A 20,596-nucleotide genomic window follows, 5' to 3' on the forward strand; every position below is an offset into this window, starting at 1 on the left:
TATTCCCCCACAATCCTGCATTTAAGTGCATTTCATGTCCATATATACGCAGAGGACCTTTCTCTATGAGTCTAAAATTTTCTTTGACACTTTAACTCTTAAATGGTAGCAAAAAGTAGTTAAATACCAATCAATTATACTTTGATGAAGAAATCATTTCAATATCTCATGTTTCTCTAATGTGTTATGAAATTACCTGCATGATCACAGTCGAATTTTTACTTTCATAAAGAACTGTCACTGCATGACTACTCCGCCATGCAAAATATGCTAGAACTGAAATTAAATTTGACTTAATCATATTGATATTATTTCATCACACTAGCTTTTAGAGGTACATATCAAAATCAACTCAGATTGAAACAACATTTTTATACACAGAACTTAAAAAAGGATGTCTTTCTCTTTGCTTAATGTTTTAGAAATGAATGCTCAAAGGTTTTTACATTTTTCCTTAATTTAAACGGTTTCTTCAAAAGACAACCTCCAAATTGCCAAATGCCAACACCAAGATTTTGGTATTTCCAAAGGTACTAAAATCTTTACAGACACCTTTTCTTAAGAATAATAAAGTATGATACAGATACATAATAAGCCTTAAAAAAATACCTGAGAGGTCTTGCCTGGGGATTGCCTGCTTCTACATAGGGATGTAAATAATCCTTTATGTAGAGATCAGCAGCACTATTAGAATGGGTGCAAATGAGAATCCTGCTGAAATAAATGGTGCAAATAAAAATAATGATAAAACACAAAACTATTCAAGCAGTATAATACAAAAAAAAGCAGTGGCCATCTTAAGATACATTTCCCTCAACCTATTCAGTAATCCCTGACATTATTCAATGATGCCTGTAGGAAATTATATTACTCTTTATGCTAAAAAGGAAGTTCTCTGAAATTATTTTTTTAATCTAGCATATAAAATGTATATATTTTTAAACCCAACTCCTTTGTCTCTAACAGCACAATTCTTTAGCAGCCTAGACGTTTTCATGACTATTTAAAAACTATCTTTGCCTATAGTGCCAATTTTTAAAAACAATATGTTTTAAGAAAATGCAAATTTTACGGGTTTGGGTTTTTCCTTTTGCTTTTAACATTAAGGAGCTGAATGAACACTGCCTCGCTGACCCTCGGTTTGCATTTCCAATGAGAACAGAGGTGGTGCCCTCTGAGTGAAACGTGAGCACACATGCTACCCTCTCACCTAGTCTCCTGCTGCTGCAGAATGTGTTTGACGGCCTGAGCTAGCGTGAACGTTTTGCCTGTCCCATAGGGTCCGATGATGAGGACAGGCGGCAGCTGTATAGAAAGTGGAGTGGTTATGGCCAGAACTGCCTCTTTCTGTTTTGCATTTAGTCGAGGATCCAACTGTTCATCCCATTGTCTACAGAAAATAAAAATGTAAGTTATTTTAAACACATGCTTATTACTAATGAACAGCACACAACACACAAGTATCCTGAATTTCACTGAACCATTCAAACTACTGACATAACATAGCATCTGTAATCACTAATGCCTATTCTGAAACTACCCTTTTAGAAAATTACTCAACAGAGTCAATGTAGGGTATTTTACTAAATCAAAACTAACTTTATCTTCTCCTGTTCCAAGTTTGGAAGATAATGTAAAGAAACCACATGCTTCTCATCTAGTGGCTCTTATCTAGTTTGGTAAATAATGTAAAGAAATCACATGCTTCTCATCTAGTGGCTCCCAGGTCTGTAAGTGTCAATGGCAATGTTTGGAAACAGAAGCATCAGAAAACTTTGTTCTGATGATAATGTAGTGGCGGTTTCTTTGAATAGCAAGTAAAATGAAAAAGGGAAACGAACTAGACTTCAAAATCTAATCCACTGACAGTTTTCTTAGTAAGGCTTAAAACAAGAAGAAAAAAGCTTGCATGTTCCTGATTAAAAGATACTAAATTTTTATAATCTTAATTTAGAAAATAGTTTTTATAAAGATATCAAAGCCAAACAAAACGAAACATTTTCTAATTTCTAATATTTATACACACACACACATACGGAGGCACACACATAACACACATGTATCACACTTTCCAAGCACAGAGCACCTGTCACGGCAGCACAGACGGCTGCTGTAACGAGATCTATCTTACTAGTACCCCTCCTATGACTTGGCTAAGTTTCGAAGATTTAAATGGACAGCAGATGCTGAAACGGATCAAACCAAGTAGAGAGTCAACGGCATTCTTTTTCACAGCTACAATTAAAACACTAAATATCACAACAACTATGGCAAAGACAGTAGAGATGTGAACCAAAATAGGAAGAGTATGTAAGAAATTCCTAGAAAATTTGTGATCAAAGTGCCTACAAATTAATCCTGAAATAGGACAAAGTGTAGACAGGAAAATTCCCTCTTTGTGAGGCTATATTCTACTTAAATCAGAAGCAAGTTATTTATGGAAAAATCTTACCACTTCCAGCTTTTAAAAAATTATAACTGACGTTATGATAGATAATCTCAAACCAACAAAATTCTCCTTAAAACATATAAAACATTAGAAAATAAACTTTGACCATATAAACATGCCATTATTTATTTTTCTGGAATTTAAAAGTTTTTAAGTTAGAAATTTAAAAAGCAGGGCTCGTTGCCTGTAGCTCAAGCAGCTAGGGCACCAGCCACATATACTGGAGGTGGTGGGTTTGAGCCCAGCCCAGGCCTGGCCTTCCAAACAGCAATGACAACTATAGCCAAAAAATAGCCAGGCATTGTGGCGGGTGCCTGTAGTCCCAGCTCCTTGGGAGGATGAGGCAAGAGAATTGCTTAAGCCCAAAAGAGTTTGAGGTTGCTGTGAGCTGTGACACTACAGCACTCTACAGAGGGTGACATAATGAGACTCTGTCTTAAAAAAAAAAAAAAATTTAAAAAAAAAGAACTCTGATGAATGACACTAGAATTCCAACAAGCTGTTCACTAATCTCCAGCATTATATCTCAACTTTAACCAGCTTCTTTGCTCATAATTCTGCTAGTACCTACCAGTGTTCTATTTTCCGTAAATGAGAAAACTGCCTCAGGTGATCTCTGAGTCCAGACCTAAGGTATGTGGGGCACTGTGGAATGGTGCCCCGAACCACTCACACCACCTTCTCCCCTGCCACTATTTACTATGGAGCCTAGCCCAGTACAACATTCAATTCCCAGCCTCCTTTGCCAAAGACCCAACACTGGTCAATTAGCTGTGGGAAAATGTCCCTGGAAAGGGCTTCTATACCCAATAAAACAAAACCGAAGATTCACTATTAACAGTTTTTTTTTTTTTTTTAAATTAAAGAAAGCCCTTCTTGCTCCTACGGACTAGAAAAAGCTTGTGGTAAATAAAACTATCACAGTCATCTCATAACCACAAGGCAACAAGCACCAAGAAGAAAACCAACATGCTCTAGGAGGCAGAGAGAGTGGGAGGCAGGGCTCCTCGATGGCAATGCTGGGCCATCTACTTCTGGGCTTACAGCTCTACTTCTTAAAACCACAGTTACCTGAATAAAACAAATTGTATTTATTTATAGTACCATCTGCTCAATCAGGGAAAGAAGATTTATAATATACATGCTAAGGGTCATCTCTGATTTTCACAATTTAAAACAAGGTCTCTTCAAGTTTATGCTGAATTTCTTTTAATCCTTGAACCAAATTATGTCAAAGTCCTTTCTTCTCCTCACCTAAATCATTGTTATAATTAAATATATAGACTACATCCTCAAGAACAATTTCTCAACTCTTATTTATCTACCTCTATTCCACATTATTTCAGAAAAGATTTTAAATGGCCAATGCTTTCTCAGTATGTTCTTAGACCCAGCTTAGTTAGACCCAGACCTTTTAATTACTATTTAAACTACACTGGCAGGGGTGGCACCTGTGGCTCACAGAGTAGGGCGCCAGCCCCATATACCAGAGGTGGTGGGTTCAAACCCAGTCCTGGCCAAAAACGGCTACAACAACAAAAAAGCAATAAAGGTATCTTTAAAAAAATAAATACAAAAATAAATAAATAAATAAACTACACTGGCATAAAGTCTTTTCTTGCTTGAAAGTTTTCTGCTACTTTACATTTTCTTAACACTTACAGTCAGTAATATCTGACTATACTATATACAACATAATTTTCATAAGTGAGCACATCAAATAAAAACGCCTAAAGTTTACTGACGTGACATCACATTTGAAACCCTAATTTTTGGCTCAGTGCCCATAGCTCTGCGGGTAGGGCACTGGCCACATACACCGAGGATGGCAGGTTCAAGCCCAGCCTGGGCCTGCTAAGTAACAATGACAAATGCAACCAAAAAATAGCCAGGCACTGTGGCAGGCGCCTGCAGTCCCAGCTACTTGGGAGGCTGAGGCAAGAGAATCACTTAAGTCCAAGAGTCTGAGGTTGCTGTGAGCTGTGTGTGATGCAACAGCACTCTACTGCCAAGGGTGACACAGTGAGACTCTGTCTCAAAAAAAATAAGAAAAAAATCTTGATTTTCTTTAAACTTAAAATTCCTATTAACTTAAATGTGTCAAATATGAATAACGAATATGCAAGACTCTACTGCGTTCAAAGACAAATCAGACATGATCCTTTCCTTTACAAAGGTCAGAGGTGAGCAAGAAAAGTAAAATTGGGGCGGCGCCTGTGGCTCAAAAGAGTAGGGCGCCAGCCCCATATGCCAGAGGTGGCGGGTTCAAACCCAGCCCCAGCCAAAAACTGCAAAAAAGAAAAAGATTAAAGTAGAAATGTATCCAACTGACAAAAATTAATCTGAGGGAAACTATGCTCAAAAGCACAAAACTAACTGAGCCTAGCACATGGCAGGCACTCAATAAATACTGTTTCAATAATGAAATGAAAGGATCAGGTTCTCCTCCTTGAAAGAGAGAGTGCTGGAGTTGGGCTGACTTGAAGGACAGGGAGATCTTCAACAGGCTAACAACGGGCACAGATTCCTTCAGAGACAGGAAATCACTTACAGAGGAGGACACAGGGCTAAGGAGAAGGGAAAATGGGGAGTTGTTTAACAGACATACAGTGTCAGTTTTGCAAGATGAAAAAGTTGACTGTACAATAATGCGAATATACTTAACGCTACCATACTGTACATTTTAAACGGTCAAGATGGCAAATATTAGGAGTAGGGCACTGGCCCCATATACTGGAGGTGGTGGGTTCAAACCCGGCCCTGGCCAAAAAGGGCTACAACAACAAAAAAAAGATGGTAAATGTTATGTGGATTTTACCATAATTTTAAAAATGTAAAGAGTAATGAAACGATAAGGAAGCTAATAAATACAGGGAAAATCAGACAAACTTCAAGGCAACTCAATGTGGCTACGGCATGGTGATTCAGAGGGCAAAAAGAAGGGTCAAACAGAAAAAGTAAAGGCAAACTGAAAAGAAAAGGCATGGTTAAGAAGACCTAGCAGGGGTGTTCAATCTTTTTTATTTTTTGCTGCTGCACACTGGAAGAAAACATTATCTTCGGCCACACATTAAATACACAAACACCACTAACCAAAGTGGATGCGCAAAAAAAGGCCCAAACATAATTTTTGCAAATTCCGACACCACAGATAAGCAAAACAGGCCTCCAATAATCCACATGCACCCGTGGACTGCAAGCTGGACACCCCTGTAAAAGCTGTGGCTTAGGCTGCTCAGACTATCAAGATCTCAAGGAGAAATGTTTAGAAATCTGTGAGCAGTGAAATGACATGACTATTTTAGAAAACTAACTTTGGGAGAAATGTGTGGATGGACCCAGAGCACAGGGCCACGGGTGGCAGGACGGAAGACCGACTAGATTCCTAGAAGGCTCCTGAAGCCGCCCAGGCTGAAGGGAAGCGCTGGCTGCAGGAGTGAAAGGAAAAGGAAGCGTGCAGAGAAGCTGTACCAAATGAGAACCCAGGAGACGCCCTGGATTTTTACAAGTACGAGATCACTGATGGCTTTCGGGAGAGTCAGCTAGGGAAAAACAGAGGTTTTAGAGTGAGTAAGAATACGAAGAATATGCAGACAATTCCCTCTCAAGGTTTTTGCAATAAAAAGAGGGGACAGGACAGAGAGGGTAAGGAAAAGCCAGGAGAAATGACTCGGGGTTTGTGTAATCCTAGCACTCTGGGAGGCCAAGGAGTGTAGATGGCTTGAGCAAAGGCAGGTTTGTTTTGTTCCATTTTTAGGGGCAGAAGAAATGGAATGTGAGGGGAAGTAATGCAGCCCCTTTTAGGCCTTGCCCGTTTCCCCACATGATCCTCTGGGCTCACGCTTCCCCTGTCTGCCCACTGAACGCTGAACCAAGGGTGCCTTGGAAACTACTTACTGAAGATCCCACACCCTCTGTCAGTCACGGGAAGGGCCCACTATCATGAGTGAACCGACACAGTGATAAATAAACTTGTACAGAGCCGCTGAGAGTTTTTAAAAGGGGGGTGGGAGCTGAGCATGGGTGGGGCCAAAGGGATTAAGACCCACAAAAAAATGGACAACACAGGCATGAAGCCACCCTGCTGTGTACGCTTGCAACAAAAGGGAATTCAATTAAAGGTAAAGACATGCCAAACAGAATTGAAGCAGAGCAATATTTACACCCCATTCCAACTGGAGAGCAGATTCTGGAGTACTATCTTCTATCCTGCTTTCTCCATTTCACTAAGTCTCAAAACTGTCTTCCAGAGTCAAACATTATTTTAAATTAACTATTTGAACCACTTTTAAAAGGTCCTATTTTCCCATTCAACTTCTAGTCAGAAATATTCCTGAATTGCCTGGCATCCTATCAAAGTAAGACTACAGAGAAAAGTCAGCAAAGTGAAGAAAATCCATGAGGACGTTCAAATTCTCATTCTAAGTGTTCCTGAACTCTCTTCTCCTGACTAATAAAACATCTCCTGAAGAACACAGGCAAACTTTCTGATAAAAGTACGCTGAGCCATTTGACACAGATATTCAATTTCACGTTAAGAAACTTCCTTTAATAAGAAATCTCCTTTTTGTACCTGTTGGGACTCCAAGGTATGGTGGGAGTCATACTGATGTCTGGAAACAAAACCCCATTGTCCTTGATCCTGTCTAGTGCATAATGCATTTCACAGAGGGGTAATCGATTCAATTGGAACTGAAGTTCAACCTGAAATGCACGAAAGAAATTTTTCTTAAAAAAGACATCAAAGTAAATATCATTGCTGCAGTTCACTAGAGTAGTTCATAAAGGCAACCATTTGGGGAAACAAGCTGGGAGATTCTTTTAAAGTGTAATCACCTTCGAATAATAACAATTACGAACATTTTCTTTGTTAATCACCAGATACTGTATCAAGCACTCTGCACGGATTGTCTCATTTAATAGTTCTGATGATTTATATGCTATCATTAGCCTTATTTTATTTATTAAGAAACTGAGGCAGGCCGGGCACAATGGCTCACACCTGAAATCCTAGCACTCTGGGAGACCAAGGTGAGTAGATCACTTCAGGTCAGGAGTTTGAGACCAGCCTGAGCAAACGGAGACCCGGTCTCTACTAAAAATAGAAAAAATACTTGGGTGTTGTGGCAGGTGCCTGTAGTCCCAGCTACGTGGAAGGCTGAGGCACGAGTTTCTCCTGAGCCTACGACAATGAGGTTGCTGTGAGCTGTGATGCCAGAGGACAACAAAGTGAGACTGTGCTTAAAAAAAAAAAAAAATCAAGAAAAAAACCCCAGGCATTTATAAATTACTTAATCTCTAGATAAAGATTATCTGATTCCACCATTCCTAAGAAGAATGTATTTGATAAAATCCAAACATCTGTGAGATATCACATCTTGAGTAATAACCAGCCCTATGACGCTGCATCAATTTACTGTGAATGAATAATATTCACCAAGTTTTGTGTTTAAAAAGAAAAAAGATTAGCCTTCCGTATGGCAGAACGAAGACCCAATTCACCTAAAAACTCATGAAGAAAAAGAAAGCAAGAACAGACACAACTGCAGATAAAAGATATCCCAAAATGTAACTTAAGTAATTTTTTCCTCTGCTATTCTATCAACAATTTAAAACTAATCAGAAAGCTCAAACTTGCATAAGACTGGAACATTTCAGATGTTACTTAAAGAATCAATTTTCTCTGGCAGTTACCAGAGGTCCAATTCTCAACCTACCAGTTAAGTTTTCAAAGTCAGTTGCACTTTTATTTATGGTAGGAAAAAGCGAACCAGAGGAAAGATATCACCGGGCAATGACAGACTCCACAGACAACCATGGTTAAACGGTCACCTTCAAGTATACCTGTGTGTCACAATCAGGCCGAAGATTAAGTTCTTCACAGCATTCCCTGGATATCCTTAAAAATATATATTCTTTTGTTTTTTCTTCAATAGTAGCTTCGTAAACCTTCTCTTTGGTTCCCTGGGTCTGTACTAACTTCTCTTTAGGGACTGGTAATAAATAAACGGCATTGACTTTGGTCATCACCAGTCGTCCAGCCAAAGTATCTTCAGAAAGCGTTTCAGTAAGCTTAAAGCGACCAAAAAGCTGTCCATTCTGAGCATACTTTGCACCTCCAGAAACTCCAGTGAGCATGAAGCTTGCCAGAATCTGCAATTGCACTTTAAGGTTGAACCTAAATCAAAAGTAGAAAACTAGTTTGAATATTTCACATCAAAAACACAATTAACTAGAAATGTACAACAAAATAAATCAAATATAAACATACCAAAAATTAAAACTTTGTATCAATTCCACTTTGTTGAATTATATATAGTATAAAACCTATATACTATCTTTCTGACTTTGACCCAAGATAGAAACAACAAAACTTTCCTTAATGGGAATAAACTCCCACGCAAGCTACATAAAGACACACATTTAGTTGTGTTGAATAGCACTTCAAAAAAGGCCAGAATATTTCAGATGAAACTAAATATTATTTTTTAATAAAATGAAATATTATGTATTAATTTAAATGAAAGTCTTTTTGAACATACTGTGGGGACAATTGAATCACCCAGAACCAGAAGCAAACACATTACATTGAAACGTCTACTGAGGACTTGAAACAGATTGATTTCTAAGGAGATCTTACCAAAATATTTGACCCATAAAGTTTCTCTTTCAGTAATGTTAATAAATAACCTCTAGAATAAATTTTCGTTCGTGGAGGTCTCGTGCAGGAATTACGGGAGGAGTTCAAGCCTGTCATAGTAGACAGTGGCTGGTACGTGTGTTCACGTAAGGGAATGAGCGAGAGTATGTGTGAAAGAAGAACCGAGGAACGAGATTAATTTACACAGTCAAGAACTCTGAGGTGAAAGAAAAACTTAAACTGACAGCTCCTCTCCTCTGCCGTTCTGCACGGCGCTGTAAGAGGGAGACGGGGCAGTGAGGAGTAATGGGGACACTTGGTACTTTTTCTTAGAAGGGCTGTCTTGGACTATTTTGTATTGCTATAACAGAATACCTGGGACCAGGTCATTTATAAAAAAGGTTTTTTTCCTTACAGTTCTGTAGACTAGGAAGTACACGAGCGAGGGGCTAGTACCTGGTGAGGGCCTGTATGCTGCACACTTCCCACAGCGGAAGGCAGAAGAGCGAGAAAATGCAAGCAAGAGCAGAGGGCTGAACTTGCTTTTGTAAAGCCACAGCCCCCTCTCACAATAATGAGCCCACATTAGCCTATTTATAAGGGGTCAGCCTCACAACCCAACCTTTTCTTTTTTTTTTTTTTTTTGAGACAGAGTCTCACTATGTCACCCTCAGTAGAGTGCTGTGGCATCAGAGCTCACAGCAACCTCAAATTCTTGGGCTTAAGCAATTCACTTGCCTCAGCCTCCGTAGTAGCTAGGGCTACAGGTGCCCACCACAATGCCCGGTCATTTTTAGAGACGGGGTCTCACTCTTGCTCAGGCTGGTCTCAAACTCGTGAGCTCAGGCAATCCACCCATCTCAGCCTCCCAAGTGCTGAGATTACAGGCGTGAGCCACAGTGTCCAGCCAACCTAACCGTTTTTTATTGTCCTACCTCTTAATACTGTCCCAGTTGCAACTAAATTTTCAACAAGATTTTTAGAAGGGACATTCAAAACAACAGTCTTCTGTCCCTGATACCCCCAAACTCATATCCTTCTCACATATAAAATATATTCATCCCATCCCTGTAGTCTTCCAAGTCTTAATTCTTTTGAGCATCAAAAGTCCGAAGTCTCAACTGAATGACATACAGATGAGACCCGTGGCTTGATTCATCCTAGGGCAAGTTTCCTCTCCAGCTATAAGCCTGGGAAATGAATTAGTTACAGGCTCCCAAAGTACGACAGTAGGACCATGGACCAGGCGTGGGAACCTGCAGCCTAAAGGACATGTGTGGTCTTCTAGGTCTACGTACAGCTGTTTGACTGAGACCAAATTTTACAGAGCAAATCCTTTTATGCTGATTAATATATTTTTTCTCATCTTTTGTATTTTTATTTTTAAAATGGACATACTGCATTAAAATGCCAAAGAATAAAATAACTTTCTTTTTTTTTTTTTTTTTTTTTTTTTTTTTGAGACAGAGCCTCAAGCTGTCCCCCTGGGTAGAGTGCCGTGGCATTACAACTCACAGCAACCTCCAACTCCTGGGCTCAAGCGAGTCTCCTGCCTCCGCCTCCCAAGTAGCTGGGACCACAGGCGCCCGCCACAACGCCCGGCTATTTTTTGGTTGCAGCCGTCATTGTTGTTTGGCGGGTCCGGGCTGGGGATTCGAACCCGCCACCTTACGTGTACATGGCTGGAGCCTTAGCCGGTTGAGCTATAGGCGCCGAGCCTAAAATAACTTTCAATGAAATACTGTGCTCACAGGTTCAAAACCAGCCTGAGCAAGAGTGAGACCCTGTCTCTAAAAACAGCCAGGCGTTGTGGTGGGCACCTATAGTCCCAGCTACTCAGGAGGCTGAGACAAAAGGATTGCTTCAGCCCAAGAGTTTGAGGGTGCTGCAAGCTATGATGTCACAGCACTCTACCCAGGGTGACAAAATGAGACTCTACCTCAAAAAAATAAAAAATAATTAAAAATAACCCTCCCAGATTGACTGGCACAATTAGAACATTAGTAAGCCACAAGGGCTAAATTGACAGCTGCTCCACTAATGATTTTGTTCTAACTTCCCCGACCTGACTGGGGGAAGGTGGCTCTCTCCTGTAATCATAGCACTCCGGGAGGCCAAGGTGGGAGGTCTGCTTGAGCTCAGGAGTTCCAAACCAGCTGGAGCTACAAGTCATCATCTCTAAAAACAGCCGGGCATTATGGCGGGCACCTGTAGACCCAGCTACACAGGAGGCTGAGGCAAGAGAATCGCTTGAGCCCAAGAGTTTGAGGTTGCTATGAGCTACGAGTGCTATGAGCTATGATGCCACAGCACTCTACCAAGAGTGACAAAATGAGACTCTGTCTCTAAATAAATAAATAAATAATGATGTCCTTGCTTTGTGATACTGTAATATCAACATTAAAGAAATTGAATGTTTATCAGTATTATAACACTCACGAGGACCACAAATATTTTAAATTAGAGGGAGAAGCACGAAAGGTTACTACAGAACTTAAAGCTTAAATAAAAGTAAAGGCAATTCTTTCAAGCAGCAATAAGCCCAGAAACAATGCCACTGAAGCAACTTATAAAGTAGCTTATATGCCCAGGAAAAAGGAAGCCATTCAGTGATGTGGAAATGGTCAAAGAATGCATTGTTGAAGTTGGAGGATGCTTAGACCTCAGTAACATTGCAAACAACTGCCTCTTTCAGGGAGAACTATTACTGACTGGCAGCCTGAATTAGCTGTCAACTTCACAGACAACTTCACACAACACTTCTACACATCATTCAATCGCTTTGGATGAATCAACTGACAACATTCAGTGTAGGTTTTGTATTTCATTCGGGTCATAACAGAAGATTTTCTTTGCTACAAAGAGTTACTCACTTGGGGCACTCCTGTGAACAGAAAGTGGGAAATAGGTATGTTCAACAACTTTCAAGATAAATCTCACTAAGTCAGACTGGACTTGGTAAATTTAGTGAGTGTACGTACAGCTGGGATACTTCCCATGACAGGAAAGCATGAACGGTTGACACAAGGTAAGAGATCCCAGGCTCTCAGGTCTTTTTTTTTTTTTTTTTTTTTTGAGACAGAGCCTCAAGCTATCCCCCTGGGTAGAGTGCTGTGGCATTACAGCTCACAGCAACCTCCAACTCCTGGGCTCAAGCGAGTCTCCTGCCTCCGCCTCCCAAGTAGCTGGGACTACAGGCGCCCGCCACAACGCCCGGCTATTTTTTGGTTGCAGCCATCATTGTTGTTTGGCGGGTCCGGGCTGGGGATTCGAACCCACCACCTTAGGTGTACATGGCTGGCGCCTTAGCCGGTTGAGCTATAGGCGCCGAGCCTCTCAGGTCTTTTCATTGTAACTTGCATCAGCAAAATGTCTGTGCTAAAGCTATAATTTTAAGTAGCACTTGGCAACAAGTTACACATATTGTTAACTATTTTTCTGCAAATGCAACATGACATAGTTGGTTTTGTAACATGCTAAAGTTAAAAGACCAGATATTCAGGGCGGATTTGCATATCAGTTCAAAATGTGTTGCCTAACCTAGGGACAGGCCTTACCCAAAATTTTACCTCTGCAAGAACAGATAGTTAAATTTTATATTTTCTATAGGAATGCTGATAGTTAAATTGTATGAAGAACAAAATCAGCAATGTGAATTACTGAAAGATGATTCCTACAGGAATGCAGCATTTCCATGTGCTATGTCAAATGAAAACAGCTTAAATACGCCTTTGCAAGGTAAAACTAAGTCTATATGCACTTTGCAGCACAAAAATAATCCAAGCTTCTTCAAAAGGAAAAAATCCGATCCTTCTTCAAAAGGAAACTTCAGGTGAACACTTTCCCTAGTTAGAAAGGTCACTGATGAGCAGGATGATACATACTTATCATTTAAAGAATACACAGCTGTTATAGACTATTAACTGGAGAATACGATGAAAAGGTCACTAACATTGAGAATCATGACACGGCACTCACATTAGCAGTTTAGCCTCACCTAATTAATATCACCACGGCACCTAAAGAACTACAGATGGAACTGACTGAACTCCCAGTTGAGGACATTTTAACATCACTGTTTGATGCTGAAAAAGATCCAATTGAAATGTGGGAAAATGCGGTAGACTGTCCACACCTTCGGCAACACACCCCCAAAATGCTTTCTTGTTTTCCAACCACATATTGCTGCAAATCTACCTTCTCCTACCGAGCCTAAATCAGGACGCACTTAAGGTCACAAGTGACCGGTACCCATCTATAGGATCAGCTGAAACTGCAGACCTCTGTGCTGTAACCAAACATTCAAATGCTTTCAAATAAAAAGCAGATGCAAAAAAAGTCATTAAAAGGTTAACTTTAAAATTAACAGAGTTTTCATTTTTTGAAATTAAGTCATAATATGATTTTCACAAAATAATGTACATTTTTAAGTACATCTAAATTTATGTAACCTTACAACATATAAAGGTTCACCACCCCTGAGATAGACATTCCCATTCCAAAAGGGAAAAACAGTTAAGAAGAAAGGGACAACTGGTCCCAAGTAAGTTCAAAACTTAAAAGGAAAAACAGTTCAGTGCCCGTAGCACAGTGGTTACAGCGCCAGCCACATGAACTGAGGCTGGTGGGTTCAAGCCCTGCCTGGGCCAATTATAACGACAAATGCAATAACAACAAAAAACACAGCTGGGTGTTGTGGCAGACACCTGTAGTCCCAGCAACTCAGGAGGCTGAGGCAAGAGAATTGCTTAAGCCCAAAAGCTGGAGGTTGCTGTGAGCTGTGATGCCATGGCACTCTACCCAGGGGAACATAGTGAGACTCTGTCTCAAAAGAAAAAACAACAACAACAACAACAAAGGAAAAACAAATTAAGTCTTAAATCTAAAGAATAATGTCCTGTGACTCTTTGTCCCACGTCCTGGACACCCTAAGGTAGTGGTTGGGCTCAGGCCCTGGGCACTCCTACTCTTATGGCTCAGTCTATTTGAAACTGAATTATCATCTGAATTCCTCACTGTGACCCCCAAACCAATCCTCACAGGTATTATACAATGTAAGTTATGGCCCTATCACCCACGTAGGTGCCCAAGCCAGAAGCCAAGTCAGCCTTGACCTTGCCTCTCTCATCTACCCTCATGCCTCCATTCTGGTGATCATAGAATCACCAAGCCCTGTTAGTTCCTAATGATCCTGTTAGTTCCTCTTCCTAATTCATCTGCATTTGAACATTTTAAACTTGAAATACTGTAACAAACTTCTAATATGACTATCTCGAATCTATTCTCCACACCACTATCAGAGGCCCTTTGTAAAATCCACGTGTGACAGTAAGCAGCTTTCTAGAGCTCTGAGGACAAGACTTGCACAGCTTTGTCCCCTACCCTGCCCTACCACACAAGAGCCCTCCATCACAACTATAATGATCAACTTGCCGCTTTCCCCAAAACTCTGTGCTCTTATTCTCATATCCTGTTCTTTTAGCTAAGTACTTTTGTCTTACTTTTTTTCTTTTTAGAGACAGAGACTCATTTTGTCACCCTGGGTAGAGTGCCATGGCATCACAGCTCACAGCAACCTCCACCTCTTGGGCTTAGGCAATTCTCTTGCCTCAGCCTCCCAGAGTAGCTGGGACCACAGGTGCCCGCCACAATGCCCAGCTATTTTTGGTTGCAGTTTGACCAAGGCCAGGTTTGAACCCACCACCCTCGGTATATGGGGCTGGCACCCTACTCAATGAGCCACAGGAGCCACCCCTCTCCTCTTACTTCTTAACCTAACAAATCTTACCTGTTTTTCAAAATTCAGCCTAAATACCATCAAAAGACCTGATTCCCTCGTTGACTTCCCTCCCTCCTTCTCCCACAGATGCCTCCCCACGGTGCAGTCGTTTATCACAGTGTGATGACATTTTATCATGACCCTGCATTCAGGAGACAAGAGAACCTATCTTATTTTGCCTTAGAACCAGCAGTGACTAGCCTGCGACCTAACAGTAGAGTACTCATTAAACTCTGCTCATTCAATTCACTTTAGATTAGGGTAAGTATCTGATTTTTTCTAGGCACTATCTTCTTATTCCAAACACTTTACCTTATTCCCTAACAAATTCTTGAAATCCTATAATGCATTTCTCAACTATCTTAAGTGATATATTAAGGTTTCACATGCAGGCACGGTGGCTCATGCCTGTGATCGCAGCACTATGGGAGGCCAAAGCGGGTGGGCTGCATGAGCTCTGGAGTTGGAGACCAGGCTGAGCAAGAGCTAGACTCCATCTCTACTAAAAATAGAAAAACTAGCCTGGTGCAGTGGCACTTGCCTGTAGTCCCAGCTATTTGGGAAGCTGAGGCAGGGAGGAGCTCTTGAGCTCAGCAGTTTAAGGTTCTGTGAGCTATGATGCCACAGCACTCTACCCAAGGCGACAGAATGAGGTTCTGTCTACAAAAATGTATATATTATAGTAATAACATAACATCATAAAGCACTGTTTAAAGGAACAAAGTTTTTACTCTTTTTTTTTTTTTTTTTTTTTTGAGACAGAGCCTCAAGCTGTCCCCCTGGGTAGAGTGCCATGGCATTACAGCTCACAGCAACCTCCAACTCCTGGGCTCAAGCGAGTCTCCTGCCTCTGCCCCCCAAGTAGCTGGGACCACAGGCGCCCGCCACGGCGCCCGCCACAACGCCCGGCTATCTTTTGGTTGCAGCCGTCATTGTTGTTTGGCAGGTCCGGGCTGGGGATTCGAACCCGCCACCTTAGGTGTACGTGGCTGGCGCCTTAGCCGGTTGAGCTATAGGCGCCGAGCCAAAGTTTTTACTCTTATATCTATCCCAAAACACTTTCTCACAACTTAGCAAGCAAGAAAAATTACCCTCAGTTTCAGAGCAACTGAAAATCCTCTTCTGTGATTTGGCTGTGCTTTGCAACAGAACTCTTAAGGTAGCGGCATTGGGGCGGGGGGAGCCCTAAAAATAATAGCCTTTCTTACAGAAGATTCATCACCTATTCAAAATGTAGACATTATAGACTTTCTAGTAGAAGTCATAGCTACTAATATTTAATTTTTCTAAAAGCTTAATACTGAGAAGCCAGCAGGCACAACAACTCTGGAGCTGGAGACCAGCCTGAGCAAGAGCAAGACTCCTTCTCTACTGTGGGTCTGGACACAGCACCACTCAGGTTAATGGACAGAAGCACTTCAGCTAAAGTCAATTTCTCCTGAAAATGTATCTCTTAGAATCAAACAGATTTCACTTCCAAGTAGAATCATTATTGAACCCACATCAACTTACAGCTGAGGGTGAGAAAAGTAAACAAGCAAATCAATCTCCAAAGAACTCAGAAACATTTTCTGAAACTTAAATGACACGAAATGCAGTATCCTTACCACTTACACACATCTCACACTAAAACTTAGGAAGAAATTGTCATGTCTGCACTGGTCTGTACAATCACCTCTTTAAAAAAAGATAAACTGGATTAGTAAATGCAGCCTCAAGCCAAAATACCTTTTGTCCAACCTTGAAAGCCTTCATTCAACTTTCAAGGAAGAAATACTAAGATGACCATTAACAGGTACATCCTTAACAGTATGACGTCCCTTGATACTTTAGTGACTCGTAATATGCTGCTAAAATTGTCCAAGTTCACAAATACATTCTGTGGACTCTAGGAAATATCCTACCAGTCACGTGGGAGGTCTGACTACAACATCACAAAGAGGCCTATTTCAGGGCGTACAGAACACACCTATTACTATCGATACATGTCCAAGTCATTTGGAGAAATGCGTCCATTTAGCCACTCCATTGTTTTCTATCTTTAAACTGCTTCTCAAAGCACAAACATACGTTCTTCACAATTCTAATATATGCTTGGGCTTGCTCTGATGACTGGCATGATTGACCAAACAAGTCAGATGACCCAATGAGACACACTAGAGCACGGCTCTCAAGGGCCAGAGGCTGTTTTTGTATAGCCCTTGACTAAGAGCAGATTTTACAAAGAAACAAAGAAGAAATGCCACCAAGAGTGTACGGGGTTGGCTCAGTGCCTGTGGCTCAAGCAGCTAAGGCGCCAGCCACATACACCTAAGGTGGCGGGTTCGAATCCCCAGCCCAGGCCCACCAAACAACAATGATGGCTACAACCCAAAAATGGCTAGGTGTTGTGGCGGGTGCTTATAGTCCCAGCTACTTGGGAGGCTGAGGCAGGAGACTCGCTTGAGCCCAGGAGTTGGAGGTTGCTGTGAGTGTGATGGCACTCTACCCAGGGGGATAGCTTGAGGCTCCGTCTCAAAAAAAAAAAAAAAAGGGAGTGTACGGGCTAAAGATCTGAACTACCTCCTATCTAGCCCTAATCTACAGCAGAGGTTTACTAAGCCCTGCACTAGATCACAGTTTAGTAGCTGCATACAGACCTCCCCCAAATCCATTTTTCAAAATATGTTAATTATGTTATTGGTACTTAAAGAATTAGAAATCAAATGTGAATTAAAATTAAATGCAACATTAAAATACACATAAATATTAAGTTCAAGGAGCAAAAACAAAATAATCTTTTTAAACAACAAATGAAACCTCGTCAAAGACTTCTGCAAACCTTTACAATCTATGTCTGTTATTTGCTCCTTGTCTACCTGCTAGCGGATGCCCTCTGAAAACTCTAATTACTGACAGGCTTTGTATGTGTGGCAATTCTGTACTGCACTTTCCTAAATTTTACAAGCACAACCAGTTTACCAGCCTTAATATCCAGGGTTACTTCTGGGTAAAAGTACCACTAGAAATCTTCCAGAATTCTCTGGCAGTAACAGTAACTTTCTACTTGTCACATGTTACACGTGCAGCAGGAGAGTCCCATTTCTACATTCAAGCTCCTCCAAACCTCCTGTGTTGTTTGCATTCATAAAACATTAAAGTGATCCTCCTGATTTGTATTTACTTCATAAATACCCATATCTGAGTCAATAACTATAACCTAATTTTAAAGATATAAAATAGAGAAGACCCCGATGTTCCCATAAAGACTCTGCACTCCCCTCCTGCTGCCTTCCCACCGTCTCTTCCTTCCGTATCTAAGAGCATCTCACACCGTGAGCACCAAGTGTTGTCCCTGATGATGTTTTCATAAAAGGTATATGTGGTCATTGGAGAACATTTCAAACATAGAAAAAAAACAACAGAACATAAAAATCACCTATAATTCCACCAACAGAACACTATTTTTTGACACTTTTATACAAAAACATATTTTTATGTGTGTTATATGAATACACAAAATTAGAAGGGCAGGGTGTAAGGTTTCCTAACTAGCCTACTTTCTCCTTTCATATCAGGATAACATGAGCATCACCACTTTATTAAAAATTCTCCAGGAACGTAATTTCAACGGCTGCATGTGAGTAACATTCCGTCATACGGCCACATGCAACTTACTCTCCACTGCCCTTTGAAAGACATTCATGTACAGGCATCTTTATCTTCACCTGTGATTATCTTCTTCGGGACGGCTGCAGGTTATGTAGAACTACCATATCAAAAGACTCCAACTTTCTTAATCAAACAGCTCTCCAGAAGGATCAAACCAACTTAATTTACCACCAGTGGCTCCTATCATTTTTAAGACCCTTGGATATTGGCTTAGAAAGCCCTTACAAGGTTCTCTTAGAGTGAACTTTCAATCACTTGTTTCTTTTTTTTTTGCTTTTTTTTTGCTTCTTTTTGCTTTTTTTTGGCTGGGGCTGGGTTTGAACCTGTCACCTCCAGCATCTGGGGCCGGTGCCCTACTCCTTTGAGCCACAGGTGCTGCCCGAATCTCTTATTTCTTGACCAGTATCTGACCTCCAGCATTTTGTAAGGTTTCTTCTGCTTTCCATTCAGACAAATTTCCATTTTTAAAAGGTTATTTTTAATATAATAATCCATAAGCTTTACGGTCTTTACTTGTAAGGTCTAAGGTAACGGAATGATTTATAAACTTTAATAAATTATTAAACAAATAAAAGTTAATAAGTAACTTTTTCTGAATTCCTAATATGATACTCAAAAAAGTCTCCAAGATATAGTAATCTTTTAAATTCTATTTTATCTCAATATTTATGATTTACCATAGTGTTCTCACCTAAGGAAAAGGAATCCTGATAATGTAAATAATATGCATGTATCTTAATAACATAAATAAGATCCATAATACAAGCCACTGTCCTTATTATTTAATAACTAGTGATCTCATTAGAACAGTCTACAGACACATCTAATAAAAACCTTTCAAGAGACCATCAGTGGTCCATGACCTAAAGTCTTAGAATAATGAAAAATACATTCTGTATTTTTTTACATGTATTTAATTTGAAATTAGATAATTTTAAAAGTTAGAGCATATTCAATCTATAAACAGAGTAACACAATGTATTTGTAAGTTTTCACTTTTACTTTTCTGAACATACCTTAATGAGTGCTCAGTATCTACTAATAATACTAAAAATAAGGGCCAGGCACGGTAGCTCGCGCCTCTAATCCCAGCACTTTGAGAGGCCAAAGCAGGAGGAATGACTATGCTCAGGACTTCAAGACCAGACTAAGCAAGCAAAAAAATTTTTAAAAAAAGGTACCAACAAGACAGCTTGGAGAAGAAAGGAAAACTACTTCTAAAAATACCTTCATGTCTCATAATTTTTTTAAGACAATCTTGCTCTGTCACCTGAGCTAGAGTACAGTGGCATCATCACAGTGTTTTTCAATTTTTAAGGCTCATCTCCATACTTTATGTCAGATATCTAAAAAGGAGGCCAAAAACAATTACAGTAGCTCATTAACAAACATCTTCCTTCACTCAAACGTTTTCTTTTGGTTTTTTATTCTTTTTTGAGACACAGTCTCACTCTATCACCCTTGGTAGACTGCCACGATGCCACAGCTCACAGCAACCTCTAACTCTTGGGCTCAAGCAATCCTCTAACCTCAGTCTCCCAAGTAGCTGAAGTGCAGGCACCCAATCCAACACCCAGCTAGTTTTTCTATTTTTAGTATAGATGGGTTCTTGCTCTGGCTCAGGTTGGTCTCAAACTCCTGAGATCAAGCAAGCCCCCAGCCTTAGCCTCTCAGAGTGCTAGGATTAGAGGAGTGAGCCACCCAGCCTCAAACTTTGTTTTCTAAGATTGCTTTTCCTAAAATGATTCAAATAAGCTTTTGATTTAAGCATCTGGGGTTTTTTGTTTGTTTGGGGGGCGGGGTTTGGTTCAAGTGATTCTCTTGCCCCCTACATAACTGAGACTACGGGCGCCCACCACAATGCCTAGCTACTTTTTTTTAGAGATGAGGTCTCACTCTGGCTAAGGCTGGTGTTGAACCTGTAAGCTCAAGCAATCCACCCACCTTGGCCTCCCAGAGAGCTAAGATTACAGGCATGAGCCTGGCCTAAGCACTTGCTCTTAATCTATGGCATAGGAATAAAATGTAAAATATGTTCAAGTATTGCAAACTCCCATAAATCTATTTAATTACTATC

General features: G+C 40.5%; 1 protein-coding gene across 2 annotated transcripts in view; it reads right to left on the reverse strand.

The window, feature by feature from the left end:
- Positions 1-20,596, reverse strand: part of HELZ (helicase with zinc finger) — a 165,485-nt gene that overhangs the window by 74,448 nt on the left and 70,441 nt on the right. The window contains exons 14-17 of one of the 2 annotated variants that reach the window (XM_012803215.2): positions 8,294-8,627; positions 7,023-7,153; positions 1,211-1,390; positions 610-711 (exon numbers count right to left, since the gene is read on the reverse strand). In XM_012803215.2, the coding sequence (XP_012658669.1) occupies positions 610-711; positions 1,211-1,390; positions 7,023-7,153; positions 8,294-8,627 (747 nt within the window). Of the gene's footprint in view, positions 1-609; positions 715-1,210; positions 1,391-7,022; positions 7,154-8,293; positions 8,628-20,596 lie in introns of both variants that reach the window. The other variant, XM_023511111.1, reaches the window with a different exon arrangement.

The sequence above is a fragment of the Otolemur garnettii genome, unplaced genomic scaffold (genome assembly GCF_000181295.1).
Source record: "Otolemur garnettii isolate 467f Iridium unplaced genomic scaffold, OtoGar3 scaffold00018, whole genome shotgun sequence".
Classification (NCBI taxonomy): Eukaryota; Metazoa; Chordata; class Mammalia; order Primates; family Galagidae; genus Otolemur; species Otolemur garnettii.